Genomic DNA, 23,685 nt, shown 5'->3' with positions numbered 1-23,685 from the left:
TCCACCTAAAATATTTCAGTTTGTTGTTCAACAGAGTTGTACAGTTTATAGGTAACATTAAAGGTGGAAAAAATCCTGAAATTATTCATCTTTGTCTTTTTTTTTTTTTTTTTTTTACATCAGAGAAACCTGACATTTTAACAGGGGTGTGTGGACTTTTTATATCCACTGTGTATATATACACTATACAGCGGGTAAAATAAGTATTGAACGTGTCACCATTTTTCTTGGTAAATATATTTTCTAAAGGTTCTATTGACCTGAAATGTTCATCGCATGTCAGTAACAACCCATGGGATCCACTGAGAGTTTCCTTGGCTTTGTGTTTGGGATCATTGTCTACCATAGTTTCGTCTTCATCATCCTGGTAGATGGCAGCAGATTTTTATCAAGAATGTTTTGGTACGTTTTTTCCATTCATCCTTTCTTCAGTGATATGAAGTTTGCCAGTACTGTGTGCTGAAAAACAGCCACACACCATGATGATCCCACCTCCAAACTTCACTATTGGTATGATGTTTTTGGGGTGATGTGCAGTGCAGACGTGTCAAATCACCCCAATGTGAACGTGGGCTTAAACGAGCTTCAACATGCTTTTTCTACAGAATTGGAGTCTTGCGTGGTGAGCGTGTATACAGGCCATGGTTGAGTGCAGTACTTGTTTTTAAAAAAAAAAATAAAATTTGCTAATTCCAGGTCTTTCTGAAGATTTCCACAAGTGGTCCTTGGCTCTTTGACAACTCTTCTGATAATTCTTTTCACTCTGTCAGAAATCTTGCAAGGAGCACCTGGTCATGGCCGGTTTATTGTGAAATTATGTTCTTGCCACTTCCTGATTATGGCCCCAACAGTGCTCACTGGAACATCTAGAAGTTTAGAAATCCTTCTGTAACCAATGCCATTAGTATGTTTTGCAACAATAAGACCCCTTTCACACTCGGCGTTTTTCAGGCACTTTAGCGTTAAAAAAAATGCCTGAAAGAAGCCTCATCTCCAATCCCAATGTGAAAGCCCAAATGCTTTCACACTGAGACCCCTTTCACACTGGGGAGTTTTTCAGGTGCTTTAGCATTAAAAAAAAAGCTTGTGAAAACGCCCCAGTGTGAAAGAGGTCTAAGGCTGCAAAGATCTTGAGAGAGCTCTTTGCTTTTACCCATTATGAGAGGTTTCTTGTGTAACACTTTGGGAATGAGACTTCTTTTTATAAGCCATCAGTTAAGAATGAACCAGTTGATATTAATTTGTACAGACAAGGGGCATGGTTGCTTTCTAATTACTGATAGATTTCAGCTGGTGTCTTGGCTTTCCATGACTTTTTACTTCTCCCTTTTATTTGTTTTTAATACTTTTTTTCCCTGAGTCATTCCATTTTATTACACACAACTTTAATTTCAGAACGTATTTATTTTGGATTCTTTGTATGTATAGATTGCACATCCATCCGACATGTGGTGATATCTTTACCTAGAAAAATGGTGACCTGTTTGTATGTATATCTGTAACATATACTATAATAAAAAAAAATATATATATATATATATATATTTGTGTATGTACATGTATGTGTGTGTGTGTGTATATATATATATTTTATTTTTTTTTCCCCTTGTATGCACATTTAGAAGTATAGCTAATTTAACTTTATTTCTTTTTTTTTTTTTTTTTTTTTTTAAATTAAAGATAAGCAGAATGCAATTTTGGGCAGTGGTACCCGGTGTTTTTAGTACTTCTTCCTCCCAAGTGGTTTCATGCAGATCAGTAGAATTCACTGATTTATTTTTTCTTTAGGTCATCTGTAACCCTTTTTGTGTCTTCCATGTTATGCAGAATGCATTTCATCAAACAATGCAGTACATTGTTTAATAAGCACACTTCAAAATCAACATAGAAACAGTTTAGATGCCTGATTGTCAGAAGATTTTGCATAAAATTGGCTTTTTTTCCAAGTCATCAACTTCTTTTAAAGCTTGATACCCTTGGACCGTTAATTGGTGTGACACGTGACAGTAAATATTACTGTAGAGTACGCTTGGCAGGCTACCTTAAACAACGAAACATGAAAGGCAAATGTTTTTCTGTGTGTATCTGTCCTTAATACTTTTTATCTGCAGTCACATTTCACAGTGCTGGGTTGAACAAACCAATGCAGGCTTCCTGTTTCACTTCTATGACCTCATCTCTTGAATATATTATACATGGAGCAAAAGGTTACTATAAATGGTGTCTTATATCAGAAAAAAAAAACTTCCTGTAGTGCTAAACTATGTGAACCCTATTGTTTTCCAATGCAGCCCCCATACAATTTATGTTGACTGTGTTGTAGATTTAAAGACCTGCTCTGCCCAAAAACAGCAATCAGAGGGTAAAAGACTAGTCGCCAGCATTGCCTGTAGGCTATTTGTAGTCTATCTTTCCCCATTACTGAATTACCAATCCTTGTTTTTCACACTGTCTTGGCATGAAGGTGTCAGGAGTGGGGTTTCCTCATATTGGAGCATCCTCCCAATGACAGCAGGAGTATAGGAGGAATAACAAGTCCAAAGAATGAATGACGTATAAGTAAAATGCTTGCATTGTGTGTCCTTGGGTACAGTTTCCTCTTCAGCAAGCCCTCTGGAGAAAAGACATTGACATTTCCTAATCTTGCTCCAAACTGCAGGCCAGAGGTGGCCCTTTGCTTGCTTTTATTTGGCCTTCAGGGCACGATTCCTTCACTGACACCAGAGATGGGTCACTATTAAAATTGTATTTTTTAATTTTTTTTAATCCCACTGATGACCAAGCTTATGGCATTGTTTACTCCCACTAGCCACAGTCCAGCCCCCCATAAAGTTTGAAGGGCAGTAAACTGGCCCTGTGTTTTGAAAGTTTGGAGACCCCTGCCTTGGATCAGTAAACTGCAGATATACCTAAAGCAGTATTTCTCAAACTTTTTCATTCATTAAGTCTTTTTTAAAGTATTTTCAGTCACAAGGCACCCCAGTCTAAGGGCCCATTCACACCCATTTTAATGTGTTTTAACTTCATAGAGTCCAAAATCCAAGGTTATCCTATGGGCATAGTACACACCATCACAGTGCAGCGAAAGAGTATAGCATGTTGCAAAAATGCATGTAAATGCACACAAAAACGCCAACGCATCACAGTGCACATAAAAGCCCAAAGAAAGAAGGAAGTGACCTCACATGACAGATACAGATGGAAAAACGCTTGTCCGCTGCATGTAAATGCGCATCAGTTGCTTGTAAACGTGCATAAAAATGCATACGAACTGTATGCAAATGCACACGAAAAAACACGCAGTAGACGTACAATTTCTGGTTTGGATGGGTCCTAAAGGCTCAGGGAATGGTAAAACCAAGCAGTTGACCTGTGGTTTTACCAGTCCCCAACTGCTCCCCCTCTAGCTGCAGAGGCAGTGGCTTGGGTCGTATGCATGCTGTGGCCACAGTGCTTTGCTTTACACCAGGAATTATACCCTCCTGTCAGGTGAATAGAGCTGCACTGCAACCACCACACAACCGTGCACACTGTTGTTGCACAGTGGCGTTGCATTTAAGGGTTTAAGCTTGTCGGTGAGGAGGCGACATATTACCTCCTTACTGCCTGTTAAATGCCTCCTGAGAAGTGTTTCAAGCATGGATCGCTTTTCAGAGAAGAGGCCATTGTGAATGAGCTCTAAAAAAGCAGTCCCTTTAGCTTAGAAAAGCAGTTCTGATTGTAGGTCAGGATTAAAATTGAAATGCTTACATTCACACTTTACAGACGTAGACATACATACATAGATACATACAATATAGCTTTTTTTTTTTTTTTTTTTTTTTTTTCTAATTCAGATTTACTTTACCTGCACCCGCACTGTTGGATGACCTGTTTTAGTATTGTACTGTATACTGTAGGGGGAGGCAGAGCAGGTCAGGACTCGGGAAAAAGCCTCCCTCATCCACGGCTCTGCATGTTACTGTCGGCTCCCACTCTGCTTGGCCATATAGAGAAGTCTTTCTCAAACAGGATGCTGCAGCACCCTTAACGAACTTAGACGACACCCCATTTGAGAAAAGCTGACCTAGCCACTTAAGGACCAGCCTCGTTTTGGAATTTAGGTGTTTACATGTTTAAAACAGGTTTTTTTGCTAGAAAATTACTTGGAACCCCCATACATTATATATTGTCTTTTTTTTCTAACGCCCTAGAGAATAAAATGGCAGTCATTGCAATACCTTTTTTCACACCGTATTTGCGCAGCGGTCTTACAAGCGCGCTTATTTTGGAAAAAATTCACTTTTTTGAATAAAAAAAAAAGACAGCAGTAAAATTAGCCCAATTTTTTTTTTTTTAATTGTGAAAGATAATGTTACGCTGAGTAAATTGATACCCAACATGTCACGCTTCAAAATTGCGCCCGCTCGTGGAATGGCGTCAAACTTTTACGCTCAAAAATCTCCATAGGCAATGTTTAAAAAATTCTACAGGTTGCATGTTTTGCGTTACAGAGGAGGTCTAGGGCTAGAATTATTGCTCTTGCTCAAACGATTGCGGCGATACCTCACATGTGTGGTTTGACCACTGTTTTCATATGCGGGCGCTACTCACCTATGCGTTCGCTTCTGCGCGCGAGCTCGTCGGGTGGGGTTTTTTTTTTTTTTTTTAAATTTATTTATTTTACATGATTTTATTTATTTTTACACTGTTTAAAAAATAAAATAAAAATTGTGTTACTTTTATTCCTATTACAAGGAATGTAAACATCCCTTGTAATAGAAAAAAGCATGACAGGAGCTCTTAAATATGAGATCTGGGGTCAAAAAGACCTCAGATCTCATATTTACACTAAAATGCAATAAAAAAAAAGTCATTTAAAAAAATGACATTGAAAAAAATGTGCCTTTAAGACGTATGGGCGGAAGTGACGTTTTGATGTTGCTTCCGCCCTGCAGTGTCATGGAGACGAGTGGGCGAGCAAGGAGACAGACGCGATTGCCTCCGCCGCTATCGATGGCTCCGGTAAGCGGCGGAGGGCACCGGATCGTGGTGGGAGAGGGGGGGCCTCTCCTGCCACCGATAAAAGTGATCTTGCGGCGAATCCGCCGCACGAAAACGGGGATACCGGGGGTTATGGCAGCTAGCTGCTGCCATAACGATATCCGCCGCCAAACTTTGGCCGTACATCGGCGCGCGGCGGTCGGCAAGTGGTTAAAGAATAGGGTTCCTTCCCTATGAAGGCACACTACCAGCACCGCTAGTGCTTCAAGGGCTTTTCAGCATAATGCTTCTGTTTCTCAGATTTGCAAGGCTGCCTCTTGTTCTTCCGTTCATTTGATTTTTGCAAGGTGAATATTCAGGCCTCCTGTGATTCCAGTTTTGAGCGTAAGGTACTACAGCCTGCACTCTGAGTCTGTTGAGCCTTTCTTGACCCATTTATTAAAGAGATTTTAACTTGCAAACCTCGGGAAAAAAATAGATATTCAAGGTACCTACAGGTAAGCCTTGTTGTTAGGGCTGTTGAAATTAATCGTAACATCGATGCATCGCGATTCGACCATACACGATGCGGCATCGATGTTATGACCGGAGTAATCGATGTTTGGATGACGTTATGCCCCGCCTCCGCGACCGAACGGAGCCAAAAGCCGCCGGAGTAAGCCGCGCTGGCTTTTCCCGCTTGCTGCCCCTGACTGACGTCATTCCTTTTTTCAACTTCGCAATCTGAGATTGCTGGTACAAACTCTTACGGAGATGGTTCATTTGGCTTTCATGCTACCCCTAACAGAGCCAGCTAAAAGTTCGGTTTCTTCCTTGGGTTCAAAAGAAAGTATAAACGTCCTTCATTCAAACTGATTTTTTTTTTCTCCTGCGCCAGTGGCATCTGCCTCTAGGCAGTGGCGACGGCCTCCGCCTTCAGACTCTAGAGGGAAACCTCAGGGTCAAGCCCAGGCTCAAAGGAAGACCTGGGGCCAGAAATCTGCAAAGCAGAATACTAAAGCCTCATCATGAAAAGGCGTACCCCCCCTCAGAGTGGGAGGAAGACTTCTGCAATAATCATAAGTCTGGCAAAAGGAAATTCAGGACAGATGGGTTATTGCCACGATGTCTCTAGAATACAAACTAGAATTTCGTGAGTTTCCCCCATCTCGTTTTCTGAGATAATACGTTCCCAAAGATCCAGGGGAAAAAGCAATCTCTGTTTCAAGCATTAGACCGATTACTGGCTCAGGGGGTGATCATACAGATCCCCACAGAAGAGCAAGGTTTGGGGTTTTATTCAAACCTTTTTACGGTACCAACCCAAATGGTGATGTCAGACCCATTCTAGATATAAGGAATCTAAATCGGTTCCTGAAGATCCGCTCCTTTCGCATGGAGTCGATCAGGTTAGTGGTTTCTATCCTACAAGGAAGAGAACTTCTGATGTCCATCGACATCTGGGATGCATATCTGCATGTCCCTATATTTCCCGCTCACCAAAGGTTTCTGCGATTCGAAGTAGAACAGCAGCACTTTCAGTTTGTAGCCTTGCCCTTCGGGCTAGTTACAGCACCCTGGGTGTTCACAAATGTGCTGGCCCCACCTTTAGCCATGTTAAGGGCACAGGGCATAACAGTCTTGGAGTACCTAGACGATCTATTGCTAATAGACCAGTCGGTGGCTCGCTTGGAACAAATTGTATGCATTACAACCTAGAGAAGTCTTCCTTAAAACTGCTAAAAAAGCTGGAGTATTTGGGCCTGATCATAGACACAGCCCAGAAAAAGGTGTTCTTGCCTCCGGCAAAAATCAACTCCATACGGGAGCTGGTGTGGATGGTCAGGTCGAAAGGAGGTCCCTCCATTCGCCTTTGCATGAGGTTGTTGGGAAAGATAGTTCGAAGCAGTCCCTTATGCCCAGTTCCATTCGAGACTGTTGCAAAACAGTATCCTGTCTGCTTGGAACAAAACGATCCAAGCTTTGGACTTGCCAATGTGGCTGTCCCCAAGGGTGTCCCAAAGCCTCAGTTGGTGGTTACTAACCCAGAATCTGCTGAAAGGAAAATCCTTCAGACCAATTATCTGGAAAGTAGTAACAGATGCCAGCCTTTTCGGCTGGGGAGCAGTATTAGAGAAGATGACTGTCCAGGGACAGTGATCAAGAACCGAGAGAGCCTTGCCCATCAACATCCTAAAGATTTGGGCAGTGCGTCTGGCTCTGAAGGCCTGGACTTCCAGGTTGAGGGATTGTCCTGTTAGGATCCAATCCAACAGTGCCACAGCTGTGGCCTATATTAATCACCAAGGAGGCACCAAGAGTCTCTCAGCACAGAGAGAGGTGAACCATATTCTAACTTGGGCAGAAAGGAATGTTGCGTGCCTATCGGCAGTCTTCATTCTGGGAGTAATGAATTGGCAGGCTAACTACTTGAGTCGCCAACAGTTATTCCCGGGGGAATGGTCTCTTCACCCCAACATTTTTTAGGTTGTTTACCAAAGATGGGGGACTCTGGACGTAAATCTTCTAGCGTCCAGATTCAACATAAAGTTGGTCAACTTTGTGTCCAGGACAAGGGATCCACTCGCATGCGGAACAGTTGCGTTGGTGACCCCGTGGGATCAGTTCTCACTGATCTATGCATTCCCCCTATTCAGTTGCTGCCACGACTTCTTTGCAGGATCAAGCTGGAAAGAAAGCCGGTAATTCTGGTAGCACCAGCAATGGCCCAGAGGTCATGGTATGCAGAAATTGTAAAGATGGCAGTGGAGGATCCATGGTCCCTTCCACTAAGGCCAGACCTGCTCTCACAGGGGCCGATATTCCATCCTACTTTTATGAACACTAAATTTAACGGCCTGGCTATTGAAACCCACATTCTGAAGAAACGTGGGCTTTCCGGGTCAGTTATCTCTACTTTGATTGATGCAGGGAAGCCAGCTTCCAGAACTATATATTATAGAGTCTGGAGGGCTTATGTTTCTTGGTGTGAATCCAAGGGTTGGCACCCTCGGAGATATATCATAGGCAGAGTTCTTGCCTTTCTACAATTAGGCGTAGAGATGAAATTGGCCTTGGGTACTATTAAGGGCCAAGTCTCAGCCTTATCGATCTTATTTCAATGACCGCTTGCTAAGCATTCTTTGGTCTGGGATTTTATGCAAGGGGTGATATGCATTAATCCGCCAGTTAAATCACCTTGGGACTTGAACTTGGTTTTGTCAGTGTTACAAAAACAGCCATTTGAACCGATACAGCATATTCCCTTAGTCCTTCTGACAAGGAAGCTGGTGTTCTTGGTTGCTATAACCTCAGCAAGGAGGGTTTCAGAATTGGCTGCTCTTTCTTGTAAAGAGCCATACTTGATTATTCATGAGGACAGAGTGACGTTACGCCCTTGTCCAGATTTTTTGCCAAAAGTGGTCTCAGGTTTTCACCTGAACTAAGATATTGTCCTGCCATCGTTTTTTTCCCAAAACCACATTCCAGGGAAGAAAAGTCACTACATTGTCTTGATGTGGTGAGAGCAGTGAAAATCTATTTAAAGACAACTGCTCAGATTCGTAAGACTGATGTCTTATTTATTCTAAGAAAGGACAGGCAGCGTCCAAATCCACTGTCGCAAAGTGGATTTGGCAGGTTATAATTCAAACTTATAATTTAAGGGGTAAGATTCCCCCTTTTTTAAGTTAAGGCGCGCACTCTACCAGGGCGGTTAGTGCTTCTTGGGCAGTGCGTAACCAGGCGTCCCTGGCTCAGATCTGGAAGGCCGCAACTTGGTCTTAAGTGCATACATTAACAAAATGTTATCAGGTGGATGTAAGGAGGTATGAGGAGATCGCCTTCAGGTGCAGTGTGCTGCAGGCAGCAGTATAAGTCCTCAAGTCGGGGGGGTACCCTGCAGGTTGCGTCTCCCTCCCCTCAAGTAGCATTGCTATGGGATATCCCAATAAGTAATTACTTAAGGCTCTGTGTCCCATGATGTACGATAAAGAAAATAGGATTTTTATAACTGCTTACCTGTAAAATCCTTTTCTTGGAGTACATCATGGGACACAGAGGTCCCTCCCCTCTTTTGGGAATTAAGTATATTGCTTTGCTACAAAAACTGATGTGATCTTGGAAGGAGGAGGGGTTATGTAGGGAGTGAACTTCCTGTATTGGGTATACCAGTGTCTATCACCCAAAGGTGGCCTATAACCCATTAAGGCGCTGTGTCCCACGATGTACTCCAAGAAAAGGATTTTACAGGTAAGCTGTTAAAAAATCCTATTTTCTTTATCGTACATCATGGGACACAGAGCCTTAAGTAATTACTTAATGGGATATCCCATAGCAATGCTACTTGAGGGGAGGGAAACGCCATATTTCTCTTTTGTGAGTCTTTAGACATTTGTTACTTTGTTGCCCACTTCTCAGTTGGACTGCAATCTAAAGTCCCAAGGTTAAAGACTGAAGATCCAATGTTGAGTACAAAACACGGGTCTCTTCCCTCTGTTGGTTATGATCCCCCTATTGAGTGGCTACAGAATTGAGGCTAGCTGAAACTAGTGGGTTATATATGGGGATTTACCTCCAATTTTTTTATAGCTTTCTATTTATTTTTATTTTTCTTTTGCCTGCAAACCAGTTCCTTGAAGGTACCCTTGGTTAAAAGACTAAAAATCCTGTGTGCTATAGTGTACTCCAAGAATCAGATTTTACTGGTAAATCAAAAATGTATTTTTTTGCATTGGATCAAAATTCTTACAACAAACTTTACACCAAACTGTTTCAGCTGCAGCATGGAGACATTGCTACTTCGAACAACATTAAGGTGTTTAATACTCTTAACCACTACCCAACTAGCTGCTGTAGTTTTACTGCGGCAGGTTGGCGCGGCTGGGCAAATTGCTGTTGCCTTACGTTGCTTCCCATTGTGGCCACTAGGGGGTGCGCCCCGCTGGAGCCGATGCGAGTGCCCTGTGGGCGCGATGACCGCCGGGCACCCGCGATCGCTCGTGACAGAGCGAGAACCAGGATCTGTTTGTGTAAACACACAAATCCTGATTCAGGTCAGAAGAGACTTATGTGTATGAGCAGCGATCTGTCATCTCCCCTAGTAAGTCCCATCCCCCCTTTAGTGGGAACACAGTTAACACCTTGATTGCCCCCTAGTGTTAACCCCTTCCCTGCCAGTGACATTTATACAGTAATCAGTGCATTTATAGCACCGATCGCTGTATTGTCAATGGTCCCAAAAATGTGTCAAGTGTCCAATTTGTCTGCCGCAATATCGCAGTCCTGATAAAATCGCAGATCGCTGCCATTACTAATAAAAAAAATAAATAATAAAAATGCCATAAATCTATCCCCTATTTTGTAGACGCTAAAACTTTTGCACAAACCAATCAATATACGCTTATTGCGATTTTATTTTTTTTTTTTCCCCCAAAAATATGTACAAGAATATATACCGGCCTAAACTGAGGAAAAAAAAATTTTTTTTTTTTTTTTTTTATAGCGCAAAAAATAAAAACGGAAGAGATCAAATACCACCGAAAGAAAGCTCTATTTGTGGGGAAAAAAAGGATGTCAATTTTGTTTGGGTACAATGCCGCACGACCGCGCAACTGTCAGTTAAAGCGACGCAGTGCCATATCGCAAAAAATGGCCTGGTCATTGAGCAGCCAGATCTTCCGGGGCTGAAGTGGTTAATCTCTGGATTGTCCACAGTCACTGTAAAGATCTGATACACAAAAAAAACTGCCTGTTCACTGTAGTGCATGTCCTCACGATAACTCTATTTTGCAGCAGCTAAACAGAATGCAATTCTAGAGGTTTGGGGGTCAATTTCTGATTGTAAGATATTGGCGTTTATTCATCTCAGATCTTTGTTGTCCTTTATTTTATCAATATCATTAGAGATTTATTTATGTAACAAATAGCTGCTAAATTCCAGAATGTTTGGCAAGATAATTTCCTGTAGTGCACAACAAATCGTGTTGCCAACCTTGTCTCTGAAGGTTAGCTATTGCCTTCAGCAAAAATCTTTACGGTTAGAATATTGTTAGCCTTATATAACGGTAAAGTCCAGTTGTATATGTGTTTCCTATCTCTTTTAAATAATTGCAAGGCACCGTTTTTCTGAAATCAAAATTGCCCTTCATTTTGTACAACATATATATGTCACAAGCTGGCTCGATGTGTTTTTAAAGTTGTATTAAAGAAAAAATAGTTTAAAGTATTTATTTATATTGCCAATAATTTTTCTTTTTTAGTTTGTGATAGAGTAGGAAAGGATTAAAACTGCTGTATGTTTTTGTTGACAAAATCTTCTTTAATTTCCTGTCACAGACAACTGTAATATTATGGACTTATATTTTTACACTATGATCCATTCACAGTGCTAAATTAAAAAAAATATGATATTGCTATTGTTTAGTTACTTAGAACTGCTGCTTAAAAAATGTTTTTTTGTTCTAAGTGAACGTGTAGCTAACTTGTTTTGTTTTTGTTTTTTTGTTTTTTTCCCCCTTTCTTTCTTTCCACATGTCTGCTCACATTGATTACCACATCTTATTGAACATCTGCGATACTGCAAATCCCTGGAATCTTTCAATGCTGGATATTGGTTATTTACAAAGTAGCTGTAAGTAGTGCTCTTTTATCCATTCAATTTTCTTTTTCCAGTTGATAAAATATGAATTGTGGCATATAGGTGTTGAAATTTACAGCTGAACTCATGGCATGTAAAAAAAGCAAAACACTGTTCAATCTAGTTAAAGATTTAAAAAAAAAAAAATCTTGAAATGTACACTGCTCAAAAAAATTAAAGGAACACTTTGAAAACACAGATCGCAATGGGAAAAGATATGCTGGATCTCTATACTGATATGGACTGGGTATTGTGTTCGATACGAAAGCATGACAACATTGTTTGATGGAAATGAAAATGATCAACCTACAGAGGGTTGAATTTAAAGACACCCGAAAATAGTCATCTTTTCTGACTGTTTTTCACTAGTTTTGCATTTGCCTAGAGTCAGTGTCCCCACTGGCAGCACGAAGCGATACCTGGACCCCTGTAGAGGTTGCACAGGCAGGATGGCGTATCAATATGTTGTACCATTGCCAGAAGGTTTGCTGTGTCTCCCAGCACAGTCTCAAGAGCATGGAGGAGATTCCAAGAGACAGGCAGTTACTCTATTAGTTATCAATTTTACAGCGCTTACAGTATTACAAATTCCTAACCTCCAATATACTATGATTCTTGCATAAATATACAAATTTTATATTAACAAAAACATGATAATAATGTCAAAATAGTGTAAAAAGATTCCTCTCGTAGTCCCAATAATACTGTGATGAGAAAACTCTTAAGAGCTCGACAGGGCCGTAGAAGGTCCTTAAAGCGGTTGTATACCGCTAGATTTTTTTTTTTTTTTCCCTCCTGCAAGGTAAAGTCTTAATGTGCTAGTATGCATCGCACATTATATGAATCTTACTTAAAACAAAGCTGTTCTAGCACTGCAATGACAGCGCTGCAGCCGCTTCCATTTTCACCCGTCTTGAGCCGCCGTTCACGGCACAAGGCTCAGAAGGCACGGCAACGGTGGTCGTTCCTTCAGAGCACATGTACCAGTGATGTCACTGGTTGCATGTAATGTAAATATCTCCTAAACGGTACACGTTCAGGGAAATATTTACACTACCTATAGGTAAGCCTTATTATAGTATTATAATATTATATATAGGTAAATGTTAGCAGAGGAAGTATATTTCCTCTTTAACCCATCAGCAGGACTGGTATCTTTTGTGCAAGGAGGGACAGGATGGGCACTGCTAGAGCCCTACAAAATGACCTCCTGCAGGCCACTAGTGTGAACGTCTCAGTTTCTCTATTGGGCAGATGTTCTCGAAACCATATCTTTTGTGTATACGACCGCACTCTTGGGAAACCCTATTGTTTGCCTAGCTGGCTGGATACACCTGGTTTGGCCCTGCACCGATTAATACCATATAGGCTCCTACAGATGTGAAATTTCAATGACAAAGTGAAATATGGAAGTTGGTGATAAGACAGGTGCCCCATGACAGGTCTGTCTATGCTTGCTTGGAGAGGAACATATGGGATCATATTCATGTATCTACTTTAGAGTGTTTCTCGACATACCCCAGCTATGGTTGGAGCTATTTTTTTATGTTTTCGTTTCTACCTGTTATTGTCACACATTGTTACGGTACTCTTGGATTTATATATGTGTGCATGATATCTCTTATGTTGAATGATTTTGTCATTGGAAATGTAAAATGATTTTACTGCCATTTCATTCTGTGTGCACCACTCATGTATTTTCAATACATCTTTTCCATAATAAAATGTTGGCTCTAATGACAAACTTCTCTTATTTGCTCTGTTTTTATGTCACACGCGATGGTTTATCACGTGCAAAGTTACAGTAAAAAATATAAAATTAGGCCTTATAAATGTAATATATTACCCATTTTTGCTCTCATTTATGAGATTAGGTTGCACCAAGTAAAACCTACAATTTAAGTCTCAAAGTTGTATGTGACTTGTGAAACGGTCACATACATCAGGGGTCCTCCAACAAAAGGCCTAGGGGCATGGCCGCGGCATGGCTTCACGGCACACAGAGAGAGAGAGAGGAAGTGGACAGTACAGGCTTACATTGGAGGATCCAATCCATTGCCATCTGCTCTGTCAAATGCAGATATATTAAGGAAAAAAAGAAAATTAAAAAAAAAAAAAAACGCATTTTTTATACATAGTTTAAGCGAGATGTGTTTTTTTTTTTTTTTTTCTTTTTTTGCCAGAAAGCTCCAATCAAACGCAAACCAGAAGGGGTTTTTTTTTTTTCCTGCCTCTAAACGTTGAGCTTAAAGTATTCTTGTAATTGTCCTAATGTGCATGGACACATAGGATAGCGTTGAGCTGCTTCTACAGGCAGAACACAAAACTCCTGTAGAAGCAGCGATGTATTTATTTTTTGCCAGTGTACTTGGAGCCTTCGCATCACTTTCACTGCACTGTGGTGGAGATATTCCTACTTTGTATGTCTTCGCAGCACTTACTTGGGACTGATCTATGTCACTATTTTAATAGGGGATGCTGTTTTTATTTATGATTTAGTTAGTAGTATTTTGAGTGTTGAAAACGTGTAGAACACCAGATTATAGATATTGGTTATTACTTGTAGACAAAGTATTGGAGATAGCGCAGCATTTTTTCTTTAATGTTTGGTATCTTGTTACTCGATGCAACAGCATCTTTTTGTATATTTTGTAAGAAAAATGGTTATTATATTTGATTGTGTGCTCCAAAGTTCATTCAAGTGCTAGACCCCTTTCACACTGGGGCGGTTTTCAGGCACTTTAGCACTGAAAACACCCTCTGCTAAGTGCCTTAAAATCCGCCTCTCATTCATTCCACTGTGTCTTTTCACACTGGGGCGGTGCGCTTGCTGGACGTTCTGAATAGCAGCATCTTTGGGGCGGGTTGGGAGCGCTGTATTTAGCGCTTCCAAAACGCCCTGCCCATTGGAATGTATGGGTAGCGCTTTCAAAGCACTTTGAAATCGCCACAAAACTGGAGATTTAACCCTTTTCTTGGGGGGTTAAAAGCACCCCCACTAGCGGCCGAAAAGCGCAACTATAACAAGTGGCGCTTTAGCGCTAACGGCCGGCGCTTTCAGTGTGAAAGCCGTCTGTTTTGCAGAAAATCTGCATTTGATAAATGGCTGCACAAATATTTTTTGCAACGTGAAAAGATTACAATAGCCACCATTTTGTTCTTCAGGGCCTTTGCTTTCATAAAATATACAAGGTATGGGGGTTCTAAGTAATGTTCTAGCAAAAAAAATGCTGCTTTTTAACATGCATATGTAAAATGTCAAAATTGCAGCTGCTGATGTGAAAGGGAAGAGGGGAGGGGACTGAAGACCCTAATGCGGGGGGCTTCTGATGTGATAGGGGAACTCATTTTAGACTTCAGGTTATCTAAAATTTAATTTACAGCACTGTTTGAGAATATGCAAAAAATGGTTGAGAGAGCGTGACTTAGGCCTCATACACACCTCAGCTAAAAGCCTTTCTCCTGGCAGGTGAAAGCAGCATTAAAAACATGCCTAAAGCCACGGTAAGGTGCATCAAGTGGTTTGGCGTTCGTTCATTTCATTGACCTGAACATTACTTTATTTTGGATATTGAAATGAATGAATGTTCAAGTGCTAACCATGCCTACCACTTAAGCACATTTTACACGCAATTAGGCATTTTGGGCTTTTCTTTTTTTTTTTTTTTTTTGCGGCAAAACGTTCCTTTCTTAAATGCGCACTGGTCCTAGTTTTTTTTTTTTTTTTTTTCTGCCTGTAAACACCTATGTGTACGTAGACAATGGGCTAACAGGGGCAATTTTGAGGCAGAAAAAAAGTCAAACAACTTTAAGGGCTCGTTCACAGGTGTGTTGATTATGAAGAACGAAGCAGTGCTTGTTAACGCTCATAAAGCATTTGTGAAATGTTTATGATGTGTTTTTTTTATCGTGTTTATAAAGCATTGAAAAAGTTTCAAGAATGCTTGATAAATGCCCATGAAAGTTTGCTTTTCTAGTGGGCAGTTCATAAGGGGGAAATGATGTAGAGGAAATGATCTACGTTGAGGTGTGGTTTGGTTGTGGTGTGATAGCAGACATTTTTCTGCAGGATGGAGTTTGCATACTTTGATCTCTTTGACACTTGGCTTGGTCCAGCTCAACTTTGCTGAAGCAAAAAGCATTGGCACTGGCAATGTTCAATACCTCTGCTCCTACCTGGCACTGGTAGTATTGTTGGCTGGCCTGATGCTTTTGCCTGCTCACAGAAGGAGATGATGCTACCACAGAGCTGCTGTTTAAAAAAAGTGTCTGAAGCTTCTCTGTCCTTGTTCTCTATTATTGCCCAGTGCATTCTGGGGTACAGGAACCTCCACTGCCTCTACCCCAATGCCCAGCTAACACTTTATAAATGCTTTTGGTGCAGTTAGCGCATTATCATTGAAATGACTGAAGATGGCTGACAAGAGACAGGAGCGGTAGCCCTGTGTTAAAAGTTAAGCAGTATGTTGCTTTCATGAGGCATTGACGCTGGTTAGTCGCTTCCTTTGATTTCACATATGATCTGTAACCGCACCTAGAGCATTTGTTAGTGAAGCATTTATCACGTGTTAGCTGGGCTTTGGTGGACAGACAGTGGAGGCTTCTGTATCCCAGAATGCACTGAAAATTGAGAGAGTAGTTCCAGTCACTATCTGGTTGTACAGAACAATTGTGTGGTAACACCATTTGCTTCTGTATGTGAGCAAAAGCATCAACCAGATAGCAATACCGACAATGTCAGGAAAGGAGCAGAGGCACTGAGCATTGTCAGTGGCAAAAAGTTTTGTGTCAACAAAATACCTCGGCAAGTGTTGGGACACAGAAGGACAGTGTCAGCAAGTGTCATGAAGGCTGATATTAATGTATCGGTGTAATACAACCCAAATGTCTTGAGCTAATGTGATGCATGCAAAAAAAAGAAACGTCTCTCAACAAGTAGGTATTATCCTTAAGCCTGGTACACACTATCAGCCTTTGAAAAATAACTGAAGGGCTCGGGAGGAGACCCTGTACCAACAATCCGATGTTAGTACAGAGATCTCCTCTGCTGAGCTATTGTGTTCTGACGGGGATACGCCCCAGACAGCCAGTGACTGATGGCGCAGCTCTGTCTGACTCAATTTTGTTCCTAGAGCGGGATGGAAAGATGCTGTCCCGCTGCAGGATCACAGCGCTCTATATTGTATGCAGCTGATGTTATATACAGGTTAGAGTGTGCCCAGCAGGCACATCTGTTAGTAAAGGAAATGGTTTGAAAAGTTTAAGACTGCTGTTATTGATCCCCTCCAATGAAGAATGTTGCCTGCCCATTATTTTGACTAGCATGAATTCAGTACTTAATTCACTGAGCAATATTTTGTGTCACACCATTTTGTATGTTTTAATATTCTAAGACTTTAAGTGCTAGTTCACACCAGACACAGTTCCGTTCGCTATTTTTCTGCACTAAAAATGCATGCACGGTGTTTTCCATGTATTCCAATGGCTCTAGTTCACATCATGAAGTCAGTTTCTGGTCAGTTTCCGGTGCATAAACTGACTGGAAACTGACTGCATGATGTGAACTAGAGCCATTGGAATACATGAAAAACACTTTGCATGCATTTTGTGCAGAAAAAAAGCGCACAAAATTGCACGGTACTGCATCTGGTGTGAACTGGCCCTAAGAGCTGGTTTCAAACGTGTTGCCATCTGCAGTAGACCACTTTTCAGAGGGCATTTGACAAGCATTGAGGTGTTATGTTGCCTCCTTGCCATATGTTTTAACACTTTGAAAGCCCGCACCACTGCGCCACAACCACATTTTAATTGAATAGGTTGCATTTAGTGATTGGATATTTTTTTGCTGTGCCGTGATGCTGCAAAGCATTGTGGTTCTCATGTGTGCATCCCTCTCTACTGCCTTTGCAGTCTTCATTGGGGCAATTAGGGCATGGTAAAAACATTGCGCAACTGTGTGGTTTTTACCACACCGCAAGTGCAAATGAGGCTTAATTTAGCAAAACCTTTGAAATTTTTTTTTTTTTTGGCTTGTGCTAGCTTTATTTTTGCTCTTCAGTGTTCTGTACACAAATACTACTGTTTATCAGCTAAATAAATCAGTTTGAATTTATATTCATTTAGAAATTTTATACGAAGTATTGAATATTTATATTTTTACTATAACCTTAGCTGGCAACATTGGTGTTAATGGTTTACTGTATGTACTGATTACAGCAACAGAAGAACCTTGAAGGATATGTGGGATTTGCCAATCTGCCAAATCAAGTATACAGGAAATCTGTGAAGAGAGGATTTGAATTCACGCTTATGGTAGTAGGTGAGATCACATGCTTAATATAGTATAAGAAAGATTCATTTTTACCTATTGGTGGTGTTATGTAGGAATATAAAATAGACACAAATTAAATCCGCTCCGTAATCCATAATACATCACAGAATATATTTTGCAAATGCAAGCAGTGCAAATATCCCAATTTTTGCAGTACATTGTATAGCAGAGCTGGAGTGTGAGAGGAAGAAGCAGAAGGAGCCAGTCAGATCATATGCTGACAAGCAGCATGCTCATAGGAGGAGATGGCAACGTAGCAGAGTAATGAGTTCCTCACTGATGCTTTTGCTTTCTCTGTCCAGCCACTGGGAGGTTCTTGGACTGTCTGGTCTGAGAAAATGGGTTCAATGATGCTGGCCATCAAACTGGTAGCATCTTATGGTGGGAAAGAAATACACTGGGTGAAAGCTGTAGGTTCAAAGTGAATAGTGTAAAAAAGCAGCGTTTAAAATTTTATCTTTTTAATGGGCTGTTCATTTTTATCTTATTTTTGGCTGAAGTTCTGCTCCTAACTTTAATTTTGGTTTTTACTAACTCTAGTGATTTTTTTTTTTTTTTTTTTTTTTTAATATAATATAATATAATTTTGCCAATTTCCCTTACTATTGAAATGCCAATGGGTTTTCCTTTACTGCAGTCTATTTCTACAAGATCATTCAATCTAAGCCCTGTCTAGCACTGTGTATTAAATCAATCCATTTATCAAATATCATTTTTCTGGTTGTCAGGTAAACATCTATTTTTAACAAGTGCTTATTGCATTAAAATGTACCTGCTAATAAAACTCTATGCAATTTAAGTGTACCAGTAGGCATAACGTGCCAGTCTACTGATTGACCTATATGTAGTGCTACCTCCACAGAGGCTGCTGGTATTAACTAGTTCTTCCACAAAAAATGTAGAGGCTGCCAGTCACCCAAGCAACAGGCAATCACTCCGACTCCAAAAGAGCAGTCTTGGGGTTTTCTTTTTAAGATTGCTTTAGGAAACTTTAACAGGAGAGGGGTTAGGGCATGAGATACTCCAAAATGATTAGGAAAATCCGTTAGAGGACAATCTTCTCCTTTTGGTAAATATAAATGGAGATCAGTCTATAGGCTCACAGTTGGAGACCATGAGGCAAGTCTCTGGCACCTGGCTATCTTGCGCTGGTGGTACTCAGTGTAGTTTCCAGAACCCTCCAGAGTCAGATCAGTTTAGGGTTTTTACTCACAAGTCCTTAGGACAGCTTGCACCTTCCAGCTTCCTCCAGACATGGTCCAGTGAGTAAAACAGCACCTCTCCAGATCAGATCCCTTGTGGCGAGGTTCTGCAGTCAGTTTTTATCAAAGTCCATCCAGGCCTTCAGCTTAGAAGCACAGGCCTCCAGAACAGCTGCACTGTCCATGGGCTGCCTAAAAGTAGCGGCCCCTCGGGCTCTGGATCCCCCTGGGGAGGAGGGAACCCTGCTTTCCAGTTTCTCAGACTATCATCACTCCAGCCCCCTTCTGGACACTACTCTCCAGGGATTGGCTGGAACCCTATAAATATTCAAGCTTAATGTTTTTGAATTTCCTACCCTAAGCTGTGAAAGCCTATTCCAGAGGCAGGGGGAAGCAATCAAACTTCCAGCTTTTGAAACCCTGAACACAGACCAGGACAAATGGAGACAAAATCTAAATTTTACCTAGCATACTACGCTAGGAGGGTGCTGCATCTATACAAGCTCCATAAGAGCTTGTATTCTCACTCATATGTATTGGCTTGTTGGCAACTCTTTGAAAGCATAATTTAAGCATTTCTATTTTTATGAAAGAAAAAGCACTTTGTTTCATTGTGTGCACGGCATGTACCTACTGACTTCAGAGAAAGCATTGCAGCAGGTCCTTATAAAATTGCATTGATTACTGTATAAATGTGACAGGCAGGGAAGGGGTTAACCACTAGGGGGACACGAGGGGTTAAATGTGTTTCCTAGGGGAGTGATTCTAACTGTAGGGGGTGGGGACTCACAAGGGGAGGAGACCGATCGGTGTTCCTGGGAACACAGATCAGTCTCCTCTCACCTGACAGGACGTGGATCTGTGTGTTTACACACACACAGATCCACGGTCCTGCTCGGTTAACAGGCAATCGCGGGTGCCCGGCGGACATCGCGGCCGCCGGGCACACGCACGGGTCCCGAGCAACGCGGCGTGCGAGCGCGCCCCCTAGACGGCCGGGAACCCCAGGACGTCATATGACGCACACCCAGGATGGGATATCCCATCTGTGGCCGTCATTTGACTATGGGTCGGTATTGAAGTGATTAAAGTGGATGTAAACCCGAATTTTTTTTTTTTTTTTTTTTTTTTTTTTTTATTTTACTGTAGAGTATAAGATTTCCTATCATTTGAGCCCAGTCTTGCCACACAGAGTTAATCCGGCTCTGAGCAATCCTCTTTTATTGTTCAGTGAGAAAAATATTGACACACTGAGAAAAACTTTGTCAAATCCCCCCCTTGCTGTGAGTGACAGGTGATTTACATCTCCTGCACTAGCCTAAGACACAGGCATTATTTTTTAATTCCCACCCCACTCCTTTCTTCAGCAGCTCTGCAAGGATTGGCTGTTCCACACCTCAGCATGATTTGGCATGCTGAAGTCATGTGGTTATCATAGCAAAAGTTCATCAGAAGTTCAGTGTTAGAAATACACAGGAAAACATGCATATTGACAAGGAGTGTAGAGGTGGGCGGGGAGTCTACTGACATCACGACTCCACCCACCGAGCTCCAGACAACAGACCCACCCACAGAATCTGCAGTTTTTCGGGTCTAATAACAGACAGAGGGGAGACATTTGACAGGTAAAGATACATGCAGGAGGCATGTATATCCTTATAGATAACCCCTATGGCAGTAGTTTAGAAAGGCTGATGTTGGGTTTACATCCACTTTAAGGCTCGGTTCACACTTGTGCGATGCGGGAACCCTGCACTCGGCTCCCGCATCACACCCGACTCGCACGGCAGTTCACACTGCCATATGCGAACTGCTGGGAGTGTCAATACAATGTTAATGACACCGCCATTTCAGCTTGCAAATCACAATGACAGTTCAGACATGAATCGGATCGCATGGGTGTGAATACCCACGCAATCCGATTCTGCTGCAGACCAAAGAATGGGTCCTGTGCGAGTTTAGTCCGAATGCGATCTCAGCCATACTATTTGTATGGCTGAAATCGCATGTGATTTGCACTGCGGTGCGAATCGCATGCGATCTCGCAGAGCGCACTGGTGTGAACCGGTACTAAAATACATTGAACTTTTGTGGACATCTCTGTAAGACTTCTACATGTTTGTGGCAAGTAGTTGTAAACATACAATTATTATTATTATTTTTTTTTATAACTCTTGCGCTCTCCCTTTAATGCAGTGGTTCTCAACCTTTATAGTGCAGTGACCCCTTGGTAAAATTTCCCAAGTTGTGGGGACCCCTAACAGTAAAATTATTTTCGTAGCGTGGGTTGTCATCACCCAAGGCAAGACAAGTAATTTGTGCCCCAACCCATGGACATTTAGCGCTCCACGAGTCCCTTCCACTCTTACAGTATTAAACCCCTTATGGTACATTTTAGGATGTACCATTCTCTTTTGTTCTCTCTTCTTTCCCTTTTATCTCTCCTTATCCTAATTTCTTGTTTTTTTTTCCTTCATGCCTCTCTAGTCCTTTTTTTTTTGTTCCTTCTCTTATTTTTTCTCTCCCTTTTTCTTTGTTCCTCCCTCTTTTCCTCTCCCTTCCATGTATTCTCTATTTTTACTCCTTGGTGGGGGGGAATGGGATGAGTGGCAGTGCTGGGGGAGTTCTGTCAACTTGGGTGCCCTTGATCAAGGTCATCGGCTGTTCTGAGAACTTTAGTGGGGACTTTTAATGGCAACTCTAATCACAGGTTGTTTTAGTCACTGTGACTCCAGCTCTGTGGTGTCTCACAGCAGTGACACCAGCCTCTCCCACTTCACATCACTAGTCAACTGACCTCTAGTCTCTGCCCCCCAGCCATGCCATGAACTGAATGGGCGGCTGCAAAGAGGCTCAGCGGGTGGCTACGGGCTCCAGGACCAGCACAGTTGGGCAGCCGCAAAAAAGTCTGGGAGAGCGGTGCAGGCTTCAGGAACAGGCCAGGATTCAGTGACCCCTGGAAAATCGTCATTCGACCCCCAGGTTGAGAACCACTGCTTTAATGAATAATAACCCAAATAAGAATAAACAGTACTCAGACTTCTGCTTAACATCTAGCTAGCACTGACGTGTTCCCAAATCAAAGATAGAATATTACTGAATGAAGTGGATGTGAATAAATTAAATTATAGAATAAAAATTCCCATATGTGCTGGAAAATGAGTGCATCTTGTCTGTTATATATCAGCAAAACTTAATTTACATCCAATATGACAGTAAACATATCCTTCCTTATGAGCGCTAGAGCTGGACTGTTAATATCTCTCTATATCTATATCTATATCTATATCTATTTCTATATCTATATATATTCAGTATCGATCCACTGGGATTTAACACTGAGAAATTTTGGTTATGATACTGAACAAATTGTATAGTTTTAATTCCTTATAAGTGTTGTAAACACTATACAGGTTATCATACAGGCCCGAAATTGGGGGGTTTTGTTGCTATATAACAATTTGCATTAAACTTCCAGCATGCAGAGGAATTTATTTTGTTTACATTGATTTGCATATACAGTAATAAAGTGATAACTATGCAGGCACCATAACTGCTTTTGTTTCACAAATGATCTTTCTTACCCCGTTTTACAAGCTTAAAAAGTTCTATCATGTGACCATGCATCTCTTCTGATCTCTTCTGCCTAACGGGGGGGGGTTACAGTGTGTGCCCCCCCCCCCCCCCCATTTCATAGTTTGTCCATATAACAGCAAACAAACACTCTTATGCATTAGTGTGATGTCCGGGTGGTCTATAACTCAAGGGATAGTGTAGTCCTAGAAAAAATAGAAAGAGGGTGCAGCCTCGTGCATTATCCCAAGGGAATTTATTAATAAAAACTACTCACAAACGTGGAGAATTATTGCTTGTAAGAGCCACCTATTTGTGGCAATCAGTCCTGGAACCAACAGTCTCCAGATAGCAAAGAGGAGGACATTAGGACCGCTGCTGGCTGACGCGTTTCAAAGGAATACCTTCTTCCTCAGAGCCTAGCAGTAATGGCTCCTTCAGCTTATTATATACACATGTATGTTCATTAGACACATCCCATGAGAGCCTCAGGCCCCCAATCACTAAAGGGATGGGACTACAGTGACAGGTAGAAAGAGACACTTTGCCCACGCTACGTAGTATAACCATGATTGAAACATTTGAAACCTTGCCAGCAGTGTGGGTACTAAGCATATTGGGTTGGGATACTACATAGACATATAATGATGTAGTGTAGCGTAATGACCAATAGTCCATACCTTGGCATAGTGACGTACCGATCTGTGTGTACTGCTGTTGTATATGGCTGGTGATGCAAAAGTGACATTCGTCTCATCGCTATGTGCCTTGATCGCGGCTATCATGCTGGCTCCTGGAACGCACGCTGTAGTGTTTGTGTTTTCCAGGAGGTGCAACCGGAAATACACTCCAGATGTCACTTCTTGCTCGCCTATCGCAGTGTAAAGATGTCATCTTCAGAGCTTACTGGCTGCCATCTTTGTGTAGACCTCCACTAGAGCAGTGTTTCTCAACTCCAATCCAGTTTGTGTAGTTTTTAT

General features: G+C 41.6%; 1 protein-coding gene across 1 annotated transcript in view; it reads left to right on the top strand.

Moving 5' to 3' along the window:
• Positions 1–23,685, top strand: part of SEPTIN7 (septin 7) — a gene marked incomplete in the record, with an annotated part of 203,744 nt that overhangs the window by 39,585 nt on the left and 140,474 nt on the right. The window contains 1 exon segment of the mRNA XM_073630520.1: positions 17,816–17,918. Coding sequence (XP_073486621.1) covers positions 17,816–17,918 — 103 coding nt within the window.

This window comes from Aquarana catesbeiana, linkage group LG05, assembly GCF_042186555.1.
Source record: "Aquarana catesbeiana isolate 2022-GZ linkage group LG05, ASM4218655v1, whole genome shotgun sequence".
Taxonomy (NCBI): domain Eukaryota; kingdom Metazoa; phylum Chordata; class Amphibia; order Anura; family Ranidae; genus Aquarana; species Aquarana catesbeiana.
This window is presented reverse-complemented; position numbering and strand designations above follow the sequence as displayed.